Source organism: Watersipora subatra, chromosome 5 (assembly GCF_963576615.1).
Source record: "Watersipora subatra chromosome 5, tzWatSuba1.1, whole genome shotgun sequence".
NCBI lineage: Eukaryota > Metazoa > Bryozoa > Gymnolaemata > Cheilostomatida > Watersiporidae > Watersipora > Watersipora subatra.
The window spans coordinates 1,632,816-1,652,220 of NC_088712.1; the positions used below are offsets into that span (position 1 = coordinate 1,632,816).

At 34.6% G+C, this 19,405-nt stretch overlaps 1 protein-coding gene across 1 annotated transcript in view; it reads right to left on the minus strand.

Moving 5' to 3' along the window:
• LOC137396746 (angiopoietin-related protein 2-like) overlaps positions 1-18,027 on the minus strand; it is a 28,499-nt gene extending 10,472 nt beyond the window's left edge. The window contains exon 1 of the mRNA XM_068083052.1: positions 17,949-18,027. Coding sequence (XP_067939153.1) covers positions 17,949-18,027 — 79 coding nt within the window. The remainder of the gene's footprint in view (positions 1-17,948) is intronic.
• Positions 18,028-19,405: the final 1,378 nt, after the last annotated feature.

A 19,405-nucleotide genomic window follows, 5' to 3' on the forward strand; every position in this document is an offset into this window, starting at 1 on the left:
ATAATATTAGATTGTGCAGCTGATATTAGCAGAGTGAGCAGCGTGAGTTGTAAAAGAACAGCCATGGTAGCGTAGCGCGGACACTAATGACTCTGCAGGCTCACTTTATCTGTTTATATACTAACAAGCTTGGGAGACAAATAAGCCAGTATCTAACCTCGCCCACAATAGGGTTTAAACAACGCAAAGCAATTGCATGAGGTTAGAATATTTTCATGAAGCAACCGTATTTTCATACTATCCAAAAGTTTATTGACTACTTAAATATGAACTACAAAAAATTTAGAAAAGATATATGTTCTATGGTGAATGTACTGAAAGCCGATCCTTTGCAGCATTTTTTCAGTATTTGTTGCTTTGAGTTAAAATTTTTGTAACATTCCTTGGATAGGCATTTGCTGATTTTACATCATTAATATTTTTTTCATCATAAGAACTAAAAAAAATCAATAAATAAACAATCAGCACTCCTTGGTTGACGGTAATCAAATTACATAATTACAAAACTTATGAAAGTCAGGTAGACTGTCTGTCACCGACTTATCAGTGTTATGGTAACTGAGTAAATATTTGATAGTGTATCTCTTACTTTAAACTGACGCAACTGTATGACGGCGCTGGTATTATCAATAGCAAAGTCTGGCCATAGATAAGGTCTAACATGTGATAATATGGAACGCTGTTTAGCAGAGGGTGCTGACAGTCATTGGTTTGGTTCGAATAAATGTATATAAATATACATGTACATCTATGCATGTATATATATATATATATATAAATGTTTCCTCACCCCGGATACCCCGTATGGGTGGTAAATTCTGCTCTAACTCGGGTCTCCTACCAGAGACCTCGGAGTTTGAGCACTCGCCTCAAGATCTTAGCTGTTCCCAATAGCGCACTTTTCTGCAACTCACCTGAGTTGATTGTTGTTGGTATTTGGGCAAGCCACATTTTATGCGCCGGTGTTATTGCGCCCAGTGCCCCAATGACTACTGGGATTACAGTTGTTCTTACATTCCAGCATTTTTCAATTTCTTCTCCAAGAGGGAGATATTTCTCTACCTTTTCTTTTTCTTTGCTGGCTATATTGTAGTCATTGGGTACTGCTATATCTATTATAGTAGCCCTCCTGTTTTCCTTGTCTACCAACACTATATCTGGTTGGTTCCACCACTATATCTGGTTGGCTATATATATATATATATATATATATATATATATATATATATATATATATATATATATATATATATATATATATATATATATATATATATATATATATATATATATAGCCAGCCAGATATACACATACTTATATATATATATATATATATATATATGTTTATATATAATGGAAACATTATACCACTACTTTCTGTAACGTTGTGCCTTAACGTTGCGCCTTGTGTCATGTTTTACGATAAAATATAAATGGCTAGATGCATTAGTGGCGCTAATTTATGACCCACTTCCTGTTATTAGTTTTATATGCTATTTTTGATTTTTGTAAATATTATAAATATTGTTAAAATTTACACAACAACGTAATGACAGATATGGCTGCAGAAATATTTTGTAGTTAATTGGAGAAATGCTAAGATTAGAGAAAGTGAGCATGGAAAAGCACGTCTGCTAGGTTCTTATCTGCCTTATATAAACAGTCTCAATATAAATAGCTATTTATCAGCTACAGCTGACACCCCCTGACACGTACAAGAGTTTTATCCCTTTTATACCTTAGAATTGTGCTGCCATTAGATATTGGTAGTGAATCAACAATTCTTACTGGAATCTCTTTTGTTAACAACAACTAAATACTGGTTCACATAATATCACCGTATGTCAGTGGTAATCACACACTACTTCGGTGATCATCTATAATAATTATATTCAGACTATCACAAACCCATATGCTTTTACATCAGCCAATAGGCTGTGGTATAGCGTTCTTGTTTAACATTGCGTTCGCAAAAACAATGGAATACTGATCTCACAGCAACGATCATTAAAGAAAACGTAAATCAAGAAATCCGCAATGGGTAATTATCATCACCAAAGTGTTTCATGTTGCTTAAGGTACGGCCACCCATGCCTACTTTTTCATTGGTTCTGATTTAATTCACGAAATGAATGAAACACAGAATTATTTGGCCAAAATTTGGTGATCATCTATAATAATGATATTCATACTATCCATTATCACACTATCCACTAAACTCATCCCCTTTGCACCAGAGTAGTATATAGAGAGCAGATCTACACATAAAAGTGACGGATCCAGCGGGGGGATAGAAAAAGGGGGTTGTGAATTAAATTGGCTAGGGGTGTAGATTGAATCGTGTGGAGTTGAATGAGATGTTGGGGTTTGGGGGGAAATTGTGGTGTAGAGTAGGGGGCTGAATTCGAGGGGTTACGGATCCGCTCCTGGCGTAATCGGCGGATTATCTGTGGATGAGTCATCGGATTAGCGGGGGATGAGTCATCCGATTGAACGCGGATTATCGCGGGATTAGTCGGGGGAATCGCCGCGGATTAGTCGGGCGAATCGTCGCCGATTATCGGTGGAATAGTGGGGGTGAATATCTGGGACATCGAGGGCTGGATGGTTTTCCGGAGTGGATCTCGCGGATTATCGAGGAGAGCGAGAGATTACCTAGCGGATGAGTAAGGGGGTTAATATCTGGGACACCGAGGGGTTGATTTTTCGGAGATTGTTATATATTTGAAACATGGAATATATATGAGAAAGTGTTTATGTGCAAAGTGGAGAATGTTATATATTTGAGAACGTTGAATATATATGAGAAAGTGTTTATGTACAAAGTTATTTTTTTTGAAGATTTGATGTTTTTGTAATGTTGAAGCTCTTGAATGGTTAAGAATTTTAAGGATTTTTATTTTCGGTTTTTCATATATGTTGAATGAAAGATCAGTTTTATTACAAAATTATTCACTTTAAAAGATATATTTATATGTATTATTCATTATTTCCATCATCATTTCGTTTCAATAAAAATAAAATAGTTTATGTTTAACTTGAAATATATGAAATGTACAAGTAGATAAGTCCCAATAAAGATAATATAGTATAAATGAAACATTGAATATATATAAGAAAATGTTCATGTACATTCTTTAAAACGAAGTGTACAAGTAGATAAGTCAGAATAAAGATAATATAGTATAAATGAAACATTGAATATACATAAGAAAATGATCATGTACATTCTTTAAAACGAAGTTTGTATCGAGTTGTTCATCAATCACTCATCGTCATCGGAAATAAGTGAGATAGAAGGATCCTTTTTGCATTGTACCGAACTCTCGTAAAATCTGCTTGCTTCTTCATGTCCCATGACTACTACATCGTAGTATTCGCGAGTATTGTGAGATGTTACTAGCCCCTTGTATATAATGATACCCGGACAATTTTCTTTCAACGAAAGGGCACATCTCGAAGGCATCGTTAAAGTTCCTTGAACTTCCTCTCCATCAACTTTGGTTGAAAATGCTACAGTTGGTACCACATCCACATTGCCTTCACCATCTTTGTATTCACTTGCTCCAACATTGTGATAGTGGAAAATAGATGGTGCTTTGAACTCCTTGAGATGACGAATCTCGAAATGTTGTATAAGTTTTTCAAGTTTCTTCGATCTCAGATTGGCTAGAGTACGTTTCATATCTGAGGGAGTTGAGGTTCCTTCTGTTACTCTTCTTAAATCATGGTAACTTCCCTGTCCATTAGCCTTAGGTTTTAATCCAAGATATACCATAATACTTGGATAAGACAGCGATCCATCCAGAAATCGTTTTGGAGCAAATACAGCAGTAGATTTACTAATCCCATTTTCCACATAGTTGAAGTGAATGATACAGCACGCTCCATGGATCGAATGAGCTTCTTCCGTTTTTGTCACCTCCATAATCAATCCTATTGAAAGATCTGACATTCTCTGCAGTGATTTTGCTTCCATTAAAGTAGCCTTACTTAATGTTCTTAACTTGTCTGCCACATCTTTTACCCTTTGCTCCAAATTCGTTTCGATTTGGTTGGATTTCTTCTTCTTCGTTGAAGGAGTCGTGTTAGAAAGAGATACAGGTGAAATTCTCTTTTTCGTCATCTTCACTGAACTATTCGATCCAGGTTTTATCACTCCAGATTGAGTATTATCCTCCAGGGTTGTGTAGTGTGTTAATTCTCTGAGTTTGAATGAAGAACTGATATCATTTTAGTAAAATTCTGCTGGTTATATACAATTCTCCTCATCAAATGATTAATGAGTTTTGATAAATTTAGTTGCATCATCCATAATATCAGAAGACTTTTCGCGAAATTGAAAATCGAGAGATTCAATTTCGCGAAAGTTGACTATATAATATATATAATGTGTAATTTCGCGAAATCCAATTTCGCGAAATTCACTTTTCGCGAAATTCAATTTCGCGAAAGTTGACTATATAATATATATAATGTGTAATTTCGCGAAATCCAATTTCGCGAAATTCACTTTTCGCGAAATTCAATTTCGCGAAAGTTGACTATATAATATATATAATGTGTAATTTCGCGAAATCCAATTTCGCGAAATTCACTTTTCGCGAAATTCAATTTCGCGAAAGTTGACTATATAATATATATAATGTGTAATTTCGCGAAATCCAATTTCGCGAAATTCACTTTCGCGAAATCCAATTTCGCGAAAGTTGAGTGAGACAAGTTGGATTAGAAGTGATTTATAGCTTTTGTGCAGGTTCCACCTCCTTGAAATTGACTAGTATAAATACAGCCAAGTTTGATGGACTCACCATTATTGAGAGTTTTTTTCGAACTATTTCTATACCTAACTGGATTATATATCTCACAAAAGTTTGGATTAATTCTACAATTTGGATATCTACGTATAATCTTCTCTCAGAACTTTCGATTATATTTCTCCGAACTAACTGGATTATATTTCGCACAAAAGTTTGGATTAATTCTACAATTTGGATATCTATGTATAATCTTCTCTCAGAATTTTGGATTATCTCTGTTTCACTGGATTATATTTCTCCGAACTAACTGGATTATATATCTCACAAAAGTTTGGATTAATTCTACAATTTGGATATCTATGTATAATCTTCTCTCAGAACTTTGGATTATCTCTGTTTCACTGGATTATATATCTCCGAAATTTGAATACATCAAGGAAATGTATCCGGCATCTTCCCATTCAGAAGGAGACTGGGGCAAATCTGAAGAGGTGAGTTGATTTACAATAATTGGTGGAAAAAATTTTTAATGAATGAATAAATGTAGAGAGAATAGTAAAATGAGATTTTTAATTCTTGGCAGCTGGAAATCTTCCTCAAAGATGTTCAAGCTTTCACGAGAGCATAATTTAATTTCATCGGAAAATTCTGCTCCTTCCACTTCAATTGATAATAGAGAAAGAAGCAGAAGTAGGGAAAGAAGTGTATCATCCGTTTCAGCTAATAAATATATCTGCTTAGAATGTTCGACTTCATTTAACAAAAAATCAAACCTCAAAAGACATGTTAAACACATTCATCTCCAATCGAATGAAAGTTCAGAATCGTTTACAACATCAACTAATGATTCTTCGGAACAATATCACGAATATGATGATGATGATGATGCCTCGATTATTATACAAGTTTCCAATCCCCCTTTCATTTTCGAAAAAGTAAAGATTGTTTCTCATCATTCTTCATTTCGTTCTGCTTCAACTCAAATTGGAAGAGGAGATCTTAGTCGATCTAAGATAACAGTAACTCCTATTACTCGAAATCTTGCTGATGATGAATCCGATGAATCAGATGTATCAGAAGAAGAAAATACAAATGAAATCGAAGAAAATAGATATTTATCTAATCAACCTACAAATCAAATCGAAAGAAACAAAAATGAAGTGGACGCTGATGATGACAATTTAGTTGGTATTAATGATAGAGTCGAGCCCATCGTTCCTATCGAAAATGAAAGAGAACAAGATAATCAGGATATCATTCCTGTTAATGATGATGAGGAATGGGATGAGTTAATAAGAAGATATTGGAATGCTATGAAAACAAAAAGACGACGAGGAAGAATTGTTGAAACGTTAAACGTAAATTTATGGAATGGAAATATTCCTCAAGCAGAACTTCCAACTCCAAACCATTCGGAAAGAATATGGAACGAGATGTTGACAACTTGGAATGGGATACAAACAAGAGCTAAGTTAAATTGTAGTGTGGGATGCATTCTTGAACATAAAACTTCAGGAGAATTAAGATATTTTCATGCTTCATCGAATAATGCTACAATTTTCAAAAAAGCAAAACTGATTACAACAAGACAGGAACTACAGAATTTCTTTGAAGAATTGACAAGACAAGATCTTGCTGCTATAGCGATTCGAGAACGCCCGAATACAGCTTGGAAATTGAATGTAATTACCAATATTTCATTCTATTTCTATAAATTGATTGGAATGGGGCAAATAGGAATGGCTTCAGATCTTCCGACTCACATTCTTAACAATCGACATGTAATCACTATGCATAACATTCCTCATAGCTGCACTCCTTACACAGACAATCTCTGTTTCTTCAGATGTTTAGCATTGAAGGAAATGTGTAAGTGTTCAAACCGATGTAGTTGCACCAGACAAAGACCAAAACAGCTACTTGTGAAGGTGCTATTTCAAAAGTACTCGAATCACATTTCTTCTTCCTCATCCAACAAAGTTCTGATGAATAATTTTCCTGGAATTGAGTTAGGAGACTTAATTTCTCTTGAGAAATGTTTTGACCTCCGTATAACCGTATTTTCTCTGAATGCTGATGAAACCTCAACAGTCATCTGGACATCGTCCCAAAAAGAGGGAAAGGAACTCTTCCTCGATTTGCAGAACTCTCATTTCAGTTTCATCAAGGATGTTAATGCTTATACTAAAGGGTTTAGTTGTCCTTCCTGTGAAGTGAGCTTTACAAAAAGAGGAAATTTCAATAGACATAAATGTAGTCAAGAAGTAGTAACAAACTTCATCTTCGAAGGAGGAAAGTTTAAGGCAACACCTACAATTTTCGAACAACTGAAACGAGAGATAGGAATATCCGTGGCTGAAGAAGATACTTATTATCCCTTTTTAATCACCTATGATATCGAGTGTTATCTTCCAAAATCCGACCTTCCACCAAATTCCAATTCGGTTACATTCACATCGAGACACGAATTGATGAGTATATCAGTTTGTTCAAATGTACCCGGATTTAAGGATCCAAAGTGTTTTGTAAGTGAGGGAGATACTGATTCTTGTATATCTTCTTTTGTTCAGTATATTTCCCAAATTGCTGATGAAGCCCGGGATATCCTTGAAAAAAAACTTTACTACATTAGACAGTTGATGAAGGCAAAAGCTGAAAAGCAAGGAAAAGTTGAAGAAAGATTTAAATCCTGCAAATTTTCCAATCCTCGAGTATACCATTCAAGAGAGGAATTTTGTCATTTATTTAATCGTTTCGACAAATTCATCTCATGTATTCCGATTCTAGGATTTAATTCACAAAACTACGACCTGAATTTGATGAAAGGACCTCTACTTCGATGTCTTCAAGACACAGAAGACGAAGATTTTGATTTTGTAGTGAAAAGAACAAACAAGATGAGCTGTATTCAATCAAGAAGATTCAAATTCTTGGATATTTCCAACTTCATTGCTCCAGGATTTTCCTATGCAAAGTATCTCAAAGCTTTCAAATGCTCTCAACAAAAAGGATTCTATCCTTATGAATATATGGATGATCTTGAGAAGTTGAAACAATCGTTTCTACCAGCTAAAGAATGCTTTTACAGTTCTTTGAGAGATGAACATATTTCGGATGCTGATTATGAAATCTGTTTAAACATTTGGAAACAAGAGAAGATGAAAACGTTAAAAGATTTTCTAGTATGGTACAACAATCTCGATGTAGTACCATTTGTTGAAGCTGTAGAAAAACAAAAAGAAGTTTACAGAACCATGGGAATCGATATGTTGAAAGATGCCATTTCACTTCCTGGATTGGCAGTAAAATGGATGTTGAAACTTTCAGATTCGCCTCCTCATCCTATGAGTTCTCATCATCAGACAATCTCATCACATCATTTCAAAGCTTGTCAACCTGTCTGTCTGATCAAGGAAAGTGATAAAGATATTTACTTTACTATCAAGGACAATATCGTAGGTGGACCTAGCATTGTTTTTCACAGACTTCATGAGTCGAAGAAAACACTGATTCGAGAAAGAAAGTTTGGAAAGGAATCCAAACTTTGTGAACTTATTCTAGGAGTTGATGCAAATGCATTATATTTGTGGACTATGATGCAAGAAATGCCTACTGGAAACCCTAGAATAAGACGATTCGAAAATGGATTTGCATACACTCATTCTCGAAAAAATAGCATGGCTGCTCATGGATGGTTACAATTTTTGACTTGGAAGGACAATATTCAAATCTTACATAAAAACAACGATAAAGAATTTAGAATTGGACAACATAATCTTCCTGTTGATGGATATTGTGAAGAATCGAATACAGTGTTTCAATTTCATGGATGTTTCTGGCATGGACATAACTGTAACAAGACCAAAGGAATAAGTATACATCCATATAAGAATCGACCCATGAGTGAAGTTCTGGAGGAAACGATAAAGAAGGAAGAATATGTTAAAGAACTTGGATATCGTTTAGTAAGAATCTGGGAGTGTGAATGGAACAAGATGATTGAGGATAACACCGAGATTAAGAACTTTATTAGTATCTTCAACGAAGAGTTTTATCCTTCCAATTCCTTTGCCACCAAGGATGAGATTATTCAGCAGATTATAAAAGGGGAGATATATGGATTCATTGAATGCGATATATCTGTTCCTGAAAACTTATACGAAAAGTTTTCAGAAATGAGCCCCATTTTCAAGAATACATCTTTGAATAGAAATCATCTTAGTGAAATTATGAAAGAATTTGCTGAAAAGGAAGGGATGCTACCTCAAGAACAACGAACTTTGGTGGGGAGTATGTTTGGAGAAAAAATTTTACTACTCACCACTTTAGCAAAATGGTATCTTAATCATGGATTGATTATAACCAAAATATATCAAGTCATAGAATACACCCCTAGAAGAGTTTTCAAGTCATTTGGAGAATCTGTCTCAAATGCTAGAAGAGCTGGTGACAAAGATCCTGACCAAGAGTTGATAGCCACAACCAATAAACTCATTGGAAATTCATCGTACGGGAAAACAATCACTGAGAAATTAAAACATCGAAATGTCAAGTATATTCAAGGAGATTATGAAGCATCCTTGAGAATACGATCACACAGATTTGAATCTTTGGAGGAAATCGATGATAGCTTCTATGAGTTGACTCAACACAAGCCTTCGGTTAGTAGTATATATTTATTATCTTATTGATATAATTGAATCATAATGAAAAATTTACTTGAGCTAATATATGTAAAGGAATCTAATAGGACTGTATATATATTTATTCAGATGAAAATGGATATACCTGTACATATCGGATTCTCCATATTACAACTGGCTAAACTTCGGATGTTGGAGTTCTACTATGACTTCATGGATAGGTAAGTAATCTCATTTGTATCTTTTAGAAAAAATATGTAAAATGGTAAACATTTGAATGATAATTTTTGAAATGGGAGTATTATAATACTAAGATAACAAGAATTAAGGATTGAAATTTTTTTATTTTAGATACTTCGACAGAAAGGACTTCCAGTATGTGGCGATGGATACAGATAGTGCCTACATGGCTCTTTCAGCACCTATGGATAATATCGTTAGAAAAGAGGTCGCTGATATATACTACAAAGAATATGGAAAATGGTTTCCTAGGATGTATTGCGATCGACACGCGGATGATTTCCAACTCTGTAAATCTGTTCCTACAAAGTTGTGGGAATTACAAAATTGTTGCAAAGAAGTATATCAATATGATATAAGGACTCCTGGTTTATTCAAAGTAGAATTTTCAGGACATGGAATAGTAGCCTTAAATTCTAAGACTTACTTTTGCTGGAATGATGAAACTCATTCTACAAAGCATAGCAGTAAAGGATTAAGTAAAACTACGAATAGTTTTACAAAAGACACTTTTTTAAAAGTATTACATTCAAGATCTCCTAAGGAAGGGGTAAACAAAGGTTTTGTAAAAAAAGACAATAGAGTGTTCTCATACACTCAACTTAGAACTGGATTAACATATTTTTATTCAAAAAGAAGAGTATGTAACGATGGAGTGAGCACAGAATATATTTTAGCATAATTTTTAGAAGTGAATTTGTTGTTAAGTATATATGATAGTAGAGTTTTGCTCCTCGATGTATTATTACTATAAAATTTTATTTTCTTCATTGGCTCTTCTTTTCGTATATACAATATCAATAATATATAACTAAGCTCATATAAATTCAATATACTATCCAATGTAAAATCATTTCGAATGTAGACTTTCTCATAGTAACATGACTCAAAACATTCTGATTAAAGATTTTGTTCCATTCGAGGTTGCAGAAATAATCCCAGATAACATATTGGTTCATCTTGACAAAAATGAACAAATTCATACACATCTTACCGAGGAATGTTTATACTACATTCTAGGAACAGCTGCTATTAGAAAAGTTGTGTCATTGAAAAGATTAAAGTCCAACTGTGTCTGCAGTGCGTTGGAATGCAGGGAATGTTTGGAATCAACATTATGTGTAAAAGAAATATCGATAACACCCTCAGATTTGAAGATGACCTTTGAATGGGTTGATCTTGAAGCTACCATTCGAGAAGGTAAAATTGGAAAAGAGGTTGATTTAGAATGGATTAACAGATTTATCGCGACCGATTTTAAAACGATGGAAGAAACGATTTTTGAAACCGTGTTTTGGAATAGAATTCGGCACTACATGACTCATCCTACTCAACGTGATGAAACGAAACAACTGCTCTTCAGAAGACTCATTCATATAGCACAATTTCCATTAATCGGAGAAAGCGTGGAAGAGGAAATCGAGCATGAAATTGATGATGTAATTATAGATGAAAAATCTGTTGGATGAAAATAAAAAAAAAAAGATTCGGAATGATATTAAGTCTACTCCTCTAGATTTCTCCACCATTCTTCAATTTAGCTCTGTTGGTGAAGATACCAAAAAAAAAAAAAACGAAGAAAACAGAAACAATGTCGGTTATATTTCTAGAGGAGTTTATTCCAGCTCATCTTAAGGATGGACAATTATCAAGAGTGGTTGTAAAGAAAAACACGAAAAAATTCATCAGAAGAGTTACTGAAGAAACTTTTTACTATGTTATCGGATTCTATATCTATAAACGTTTCGTAACATATTTAGAAAGTCAGTGTGGATGCTTCGAGGGAGCTCGAGGATGTCAATATTGTATTAGAATAATGCAAATACGATATGGAAATGAAGGATTGACTCGACAAGAACTTCATGAGACTTTTGCCGAACTCGATATTGGAACGTGTTTGGAATCTGCTCAAATCGGACCAAGGATTGACAAAGTCCAACTATCATTATTATCCTCACTTGATTGGAACACACCTTCAAACATAATATTAACCGAAACAAGACTTTATCCATATTTGAGAGGAGAAACCAATGATCAACATGCTACAAATCGTTACTTCAGTGAACTCCTACATATCAATGGGAAGAATTGATAATCATCACAGTTAGACTTTGCATAATTCTTTATATTTAATCACTTTATATCCAAGAAGGATTGACTCATCAAATAGAATTGAATAACTTTTTTTTTGTATAGTATTTCAAGATAATTTTGAAGAATGAACTATATATATTATATTGACATACTTTTTTATGCATTTTCTTTGCCTACTTCAGTCAAGAGAGTAGTATTTTAAAAAGACACTATGACTATAATGAATTTGCACATTATCATATTTCTCATTTTACGCTTTACGGGAATAATAAATGGAAATCAAAGAATTCAATATGTTACCGATGCGAATAACTGCTTAAGCAGAACACTCAATGAATTTGAAGTTTCATTACTACTTCCATTCGAAGAAACTACTTTATATCACAAGAATAATGAAACATGCGGAAGAATATTTCCATTGGACTACATTCATTGTGGTTATTCATTACCAGGCAATCACAGATTTGCGTGTAAAGAACTACTAAATGAAGATGAAACAGATGGAAAAAACCTATACCTTAATCCTATAGTGTCAGCTTCATCGGAGCAAGTTCTAACATATTCTGAATGTGAATATTCAGTTCAAAATTCCACAATCGATATTCTAATTGATTTCAAATTATTCTACAGAGGAGAATTATGTGGATATAACTCTACTCTTTCAATGTTGCAATGTCCTCCAGGATCGATTTTTCAAGATATTGACTTTATCTGTAATCTTCAACCTATTTCAAATTCTACTACACCTAAAGATACCTTCATATATGATAATATTGGAAATAATGAAGGATTAGATTTGTTACTTCCTGTTCAGTTTCTCAATTCTTTGGGAAAATCAACTCTTATTTTAGTTCTTCGATGTGACACAGAAATTGATGAAAGATGTATTCCAAAACTTTCCTTTTTAAAACGAATGACAGAATGATTTTGAATTTTTTGTAACATTTATAGTTTATATTTTATAATAAAAACTTATCTCTCATTCAACCAAATATATAACAATCTCCGGAAAATCAACCCCTCGGTGTCCCAGATATTAACCCCCTCACTCATCCGCTAGGTAATCTCTCGCTCTCCTCGATAATCCGCGAGATCCACTCCGGAAAACCATCCAGCCCTCGATGTCCCAGATATTCACCCCAACTATTCCACCGATAATCGGCGACGATTCGCCCGACTAATCCGCGACGATTCCCCCGACTAATCCCGCGATAATCCGCGTTCAATCGGATGACTCATCCCCCGCTAATCCGATGACTCATCCACAGATAATCCGCCGATTACGCCAGGAGCGGATCCGTAACCCCTCGAATTCAACCCCCTACTCTACACCACAATTTCCCCCCAAACCCCAACATCTCATTCAACTCCACACGATTCAATCTACACCCCTAGCCAATTTAATTCACAACCCCCTTTTTCTATCCCCCCGCTGGATCCGTCACTTTTATGTGTAGATCTGCTCTCTATATACTACTCACCAGTAAATAGGCTCTGGTATAGTGTTCTCATTAGATGATGTGGTTGCAAAAATGATTAAATACTCGTCCCATAGCAACAGTCATGAAAGGGAATATACATGTAGAAAGGGAATATACATGACATAGAATAGAGCTTAAGCAATCCGCATAGGCCAATCATCATTTTCTAAGTGATATGCATTGCTTAAAGATGTAGTTGCGTCAAAAATGAAATTAGGACCCATAAAAGGCTAAAACATCAGCTACAATTTGATGCAATTTTTGTCTTTGTAGACCAACCCTGTCCAGAGATATATGCGTTTGAATGAGGCCCTCTTTTAAAAAGCTCACGTTCCAGCGGGTGCCTATTTCGTGACGTCACAAGCTTGGTATCTGAAACGAAACCACGAGCGATAAATATGAGGTCGATTCGTTAGCCAATCATGCATGGGAAATTTTTATATAGGCCGTAATAAATGTTATCACTCGTAAAACGCGTTGTCTGTGATCTCGAAGATTCTCATCATAGAGAATTCATTCTCATCGTTACTGATTCAACGCGTTTCAACAATTACTAAGTTATACATAGTTTTAAAATGGCTTCAAGTTCGAGCGACCACTACTCAGAGTTTTCTGAGCAACTTTAAGTAAAAGATTAGAGTAGACAGCCTATGGCCAAAGCTGACAGGCGTCAGCAGCGTTTTGCTGCAGAAGAAGACAGAATAGAGGTAAATTAACTTAGAGTCTTCTATACTTTAGTAAATGTAATATTTTTTATAGTCATAAATACATATACTAATTAATAAAATGATAATTCTTTGCTATCTCCAATCATCGTTTCATAGCTTATCTGCCGTTTTACCTAGCTATAATATTTTTTTCGAATTTTCTTTGGTAAATTAGAGTCATGATTACAAATTATTTTCACTCGTAGGAAGTGGGTAAAATCAATTGATCATTGCAAATCTTTAATTTCCAGAACCAAAGTTTCGAATCGTTGGCTTGGCGTACTTGTGCCTTTATTAAATGTTTAATCGTTTTTAAAATTACACTCGCAATCTATTCAACTCCCGATTTGGAAGCTGTCAATAGATACGCTTTAGAATGACATATCTATGAATGACATATTTATTGCATCTACTTTGTTTACATTTACTTGTTTTACTGATTACAGAATGTTTGTCGTCCCACCAGCCGAAGAAGCTTTGTCAGTGTGGAAACTGCCATAAAGGAGAAAGCGAGACTTGAATGCGTGCTGGATGATGTTTTGTTTGAGTTTGTTGCAGTAGATGAATTTGTCTTATTGTATCAGCTAATACTATGTGAGTGGCCACGACTTGATGAATATTTTAAATAAAAGCTTTATGCCCAGATGAAAATATTTTTGCTTGTAAAAATTATATAATAAAATAATATTGTTGAAGATAATGCAAAACATGATTTGCAGAATATTGTAGCTAATCGGATATGGTATATGGGTGTCCGCAGAACTGGAGAATGTGAGTTCAAATCCAGTTTGCAGCAGCCTTCTCATCCTTAAAACTCTATCCCTGTCTATATTCTTTTCAAAGAGGTGGCTTGCTTATTTCACTTATTTAGTATTCGGTAAGAATACTACTAGCAAGAAACTAGTACGTAGGCAATAGGTAATAGGCGACATAATGTGGGCGGGGCTTATGGGAGGCTGTATATCGTTTATATGGGTAGCTGCAGAACTGTGCTGATACAAAGACCGCGTTCTACATTAAGTGACTTTACAGAATTACCGTAGACCGGTAGAATTGGTAGTCGGTACCCAAATGTTTACACCACATTTGGAGAAAGTGAGTAGAACAAATTTTCAATTTTCGTTATTTGTGGCCTTTTAAACATTCATAATAATGCATCTGTAGCAGGATTTAAAATTTTATTCTAGCCAACATGAGCAAATACAAAATAAGATATATGCCAATAGAGCCTCGTAAGACTAGACTTTTATCGCAAATACCCGATGTGAATACGAGAGATAGAGAAAGGTTGCCAAACGCGTGACATCATTTTGGGCAAGTCTGGGCACGTTTTGGTGGCCTGAACATTTTTACGGCGATCAGATTTTTTCGGTTTTAATCTTCAAATATCTTGGCAATGCGATCGCGTAACACAACAAACAACATATCAACTGATAGAGAAAAAAATGCTTTCTTTTAAGATCAACTTACAATTTGACGCAACTACATCTTTAAGCTCTTATGGATGCTTGGCAAACTATCAGAAAGCTTGACTGTTGCAACCCTTTTCAACCAACCCATACTACTTCCATGATGACATCAGCAAAGCCATTGCTTTACATTGTACGGTAATATAGTGTGAACCTGTCTCTAGCTATCACAGCAATGCAATACACATTTAGTTCTTAGGCTCGAAGAAGCTAAGCAGGTAGCTCGTAAGTAACTAGCTCTTTGGCTTGTTCTGCAGAATGCAGTCTACTTTTAGCTTTAATAGACTTTACTAGAGGCAAGTCTCTGGATCTCCTTTCTGTTTTTTTGGTTTGCCAATAGATTGCTTGCTGCTGCGTTGAAGATGTTGCTTTTCATCAAATATCGCATGCATAACTTTATGCTTTCTTTAATCTTTTGAGAAGGGGTCGATATTGTGAAGATGACGAGTAAATGACCTTGAATCTCTCACCCTTCATATCAATGTTAGCAAGTTATTTACTAATCAAGAAAATGATCACCTAATCAGCCATAAAATTAATTATTTTATTCATATAGATATTGAGAATTTATACTAATTTCAGACAGTATAAAATTAATTATTTTATTCATATAGATACTGAAAATTTATACTAATTTTAGACAGTATAAAATTAATTGATTTATTCATATAGATACTGAGAATTTATACTAATTTTAGACAGTATAAAATTAATTATTTTATTCATACAGATACTAAAAATTTATACTAATTTTAGACAGTATAAAATTAATTATTTTATTCATATACATGTAGATGCTGAGAATTTATACTAATTTTAGACAGTATAAAATTAATTATTTTATTCATATACATGTAGATGCTGAGAATTTATACTAATTTTAGACAGTATAAAATTAGTTGTTTTATTTTATTCACATAGATACTCTCTATGTGAACAAAACCAAACAACTAATTTTATATCATGTGATGTTATATACAATCTGAAATCTATGCTATAATAAACGCAGTGTCCATCTGTCTGTCTGTTTGAAGACACTCTAAGAGCGATAACCAATAATATCCAGTATGCTAATCGGACCCATAGCATTTATATTATATATCGATGCGAGACCATAACTTTGCGATATGAAAGGAACAATTTTATGTAGAATCAATAATTATAGAAGCTGCTTTAGATTAAGAAGAATTTAGTCAAGAGATACAGTGTAGATGAAAGCTCAGACCGTAGTTTTGCAACATGAAGGGGTCAATTTAATGTAGAATTAATAATTACATCAGGAAATAGGATCTTTTCAGCACGGTTTATAACAATGCTATTTATTGAGATCATTCTATGAAAAGTATTTATATTTTGAAGTTCTCAATTATAATAAAGTTAGTAATTCCAACATTTAATGTGAGTTTATTTATAGAGCACAAATGTTATGCTTAAATGATTAATTCATTGTTTATTATGGAAATTTTCTTCATCAGGAGAATTAATTTTAAAAAAAGTTAGTGTTGTGAGGAAACCAGATGGTGCTCAATGCTTTTCTAAAATCATGAAGAGAAAACGGAAATTCAACAAGTAATTTCCAAAGACAGCATCCTGTTTAATAAAATTTTTGGTATCAATCAGTTTTGTTTAATAAATTTGATGGAGGTGTTGACAAAAACTCACAACATACATGTAATTCACCATTGTAATTGCAGCAAAACAGACTTTATTTAGCCAATACTTGCTAACTTTTCGACATTTAAACATTTTTACAGTTATATATTTGGTTTTAGTTTATTTCAACAACACTATTTTTTCATTACATGAAATTTAAAAGTTACAATTGCTTAAAAAGTTTGAAAAATTTGAAGTAGTTATATTTTTTCTTAATTCATTTGAACTGCACAAAAACACTTCTGTCGAGTATGAAGTTTGAGGTCTCAAATGGTAAATGCTATATATGTTAAGCGAAAATAAATGTTCTGTCTAAAAACCTTTCTATTACCTAGGCAATGCAAGGCATTCATTCGAGAAGTATATATATACAAATGCAGTTTCAACTGAATCCATTGCTGTCAAAACCCCTTGCTAAACAGTGTTCCACGTTAGCACACATTATACCTTATCTAAGAGCAGACTTTGCTATTAATAATACCACTGTTACCATACAGTTGCGTATGATTGAAGTAGGAGATACACTATCAAATATTTACTCACTTACCATAATACTGATAAGTAGGTGACAGACAGTCTACCTGACAGTCATAAGTCTTATTATTATGTACTTTGACTACCATCAACCAAGGAAAGCTGATTGTTTGTTGTACATATAACTAAGTACACATTATATAATAGACTTCATATCGTAACCCTGTATGTACATCAATACATCTAAAAGCTAAAACAAACTAGGTGATTTTATCATGTAATCATATCTCCAGGGTGCACTATATATATATATATATATATATATATATATATATATATATATATATATATATATATATATATATATACATACATATATATGTATATATTATGCACATACATATTATGCGCAAGTAACAACTGCACCTTCCTGGCGGTCCTTAGACAAGACCCTTGCTTGTATAACGTCTACAGCCTCTATGATGAGTGCCATAACCAAAGCCATGCCGGCTCAGACGTCGCCCGGTCAAACAAGGTCCGCGCTGCCTGTAGCTGAACCAAGAAAAAGCAGTGAAAAATGGGCTAATGGTTCAAAACAGATGAAATGGACTCAAACTGATAACATGGACCTCATGCAGTGCTACTTTATGAGTGAACCTCAAAAGTGGGGCTACAAGGGAAGGATGCGTCAACTGTGGATAAACATGCGCCCTGAATTGCCACCAACCGCTAAGCAACTTGTAGCTCAGAGGAGTAACATAATCAAGCGGCACCTCATATCGGAACTTGAGGTAGATGAAATTAGGGAACAGTTTACCCAAGTAACCTCGACCAATGAAGAGTGCATATCAACACACACTGTCACACATACACCATCTTGTGTTGAATCAAGTTTTGAAGAAAACATGCACTTTGACCTTGATCCAAGGGTGAAAGAGCTTGCGGAAAATATCATCAACAAGATGCCAGTTGCTAATGATTATGGAAGCAGGGTACCACTACGAAGAGTTAGCAAGGTCATACCTAAGAAACTGTTAGAAGACGTTAACTTGGCACTGGATTCTATCTCAACTGGATCGACCAGTGAGACTAATGCCCTAATCTACAGTACAGCAACCGTCTTGGAGGAGATTGGTATTAAGCTACTGCCAACAAGGCTTCAAGCCATTCCATCCTGGCAGCTGGGGCTACAAAATAAGATCAAGGACTTGCGCAAGAAAGTTAGTACGCTTAGTGAGAGATCTAACCACAGTTTGGAGCGCCCAAAAAGGGAAGCTACAATAGAAGCTCTAGAATCAGCCAAACAGCAGCTAGTAGCAATCTCGGCACGACTGAAGCGGTACACCAATGAGCGGGATAAAAAGAAAATGAACAAACTGTTCATCAATAATCCATCTAGAGTGTATTCACAGTTCAAAGGTGAACTGCAGAGGCCAATGTCAGAGTTCTGGAAAGACATTTGGGAGAAAGAGACTACTCATAACACCACTGCAAATTGACTGAAAAGGCTTAAAGAGAGCCATCAACACACTGTGGCTCAGCAAGGACTCACCATCAGCGAAGTGGACATCAGTGCAGAGTACAGTGTATGAAAAAATGGGCAGCACCTGGCCATGACATGATTCAAGCCTTCTGGATGAAGAAATTAACTTACTTCACACTAGAATGGCTAAGCAGATGAAATGCTTAATAGAACAATATGACCATCCAGAATAGCTGACCAATTGACGAACTCTACTTCTGATAAAAGATCCAAAGCAGGGGCCAATTCCCAAAAACTATCAACCAATAACGTGCTTGCCCACCACCTGGAAACTGCTCTCAGGATTAGTTGCAGACAAACTGGAATAGCACATGAAACACTATATGACCAGGGCTCAGAA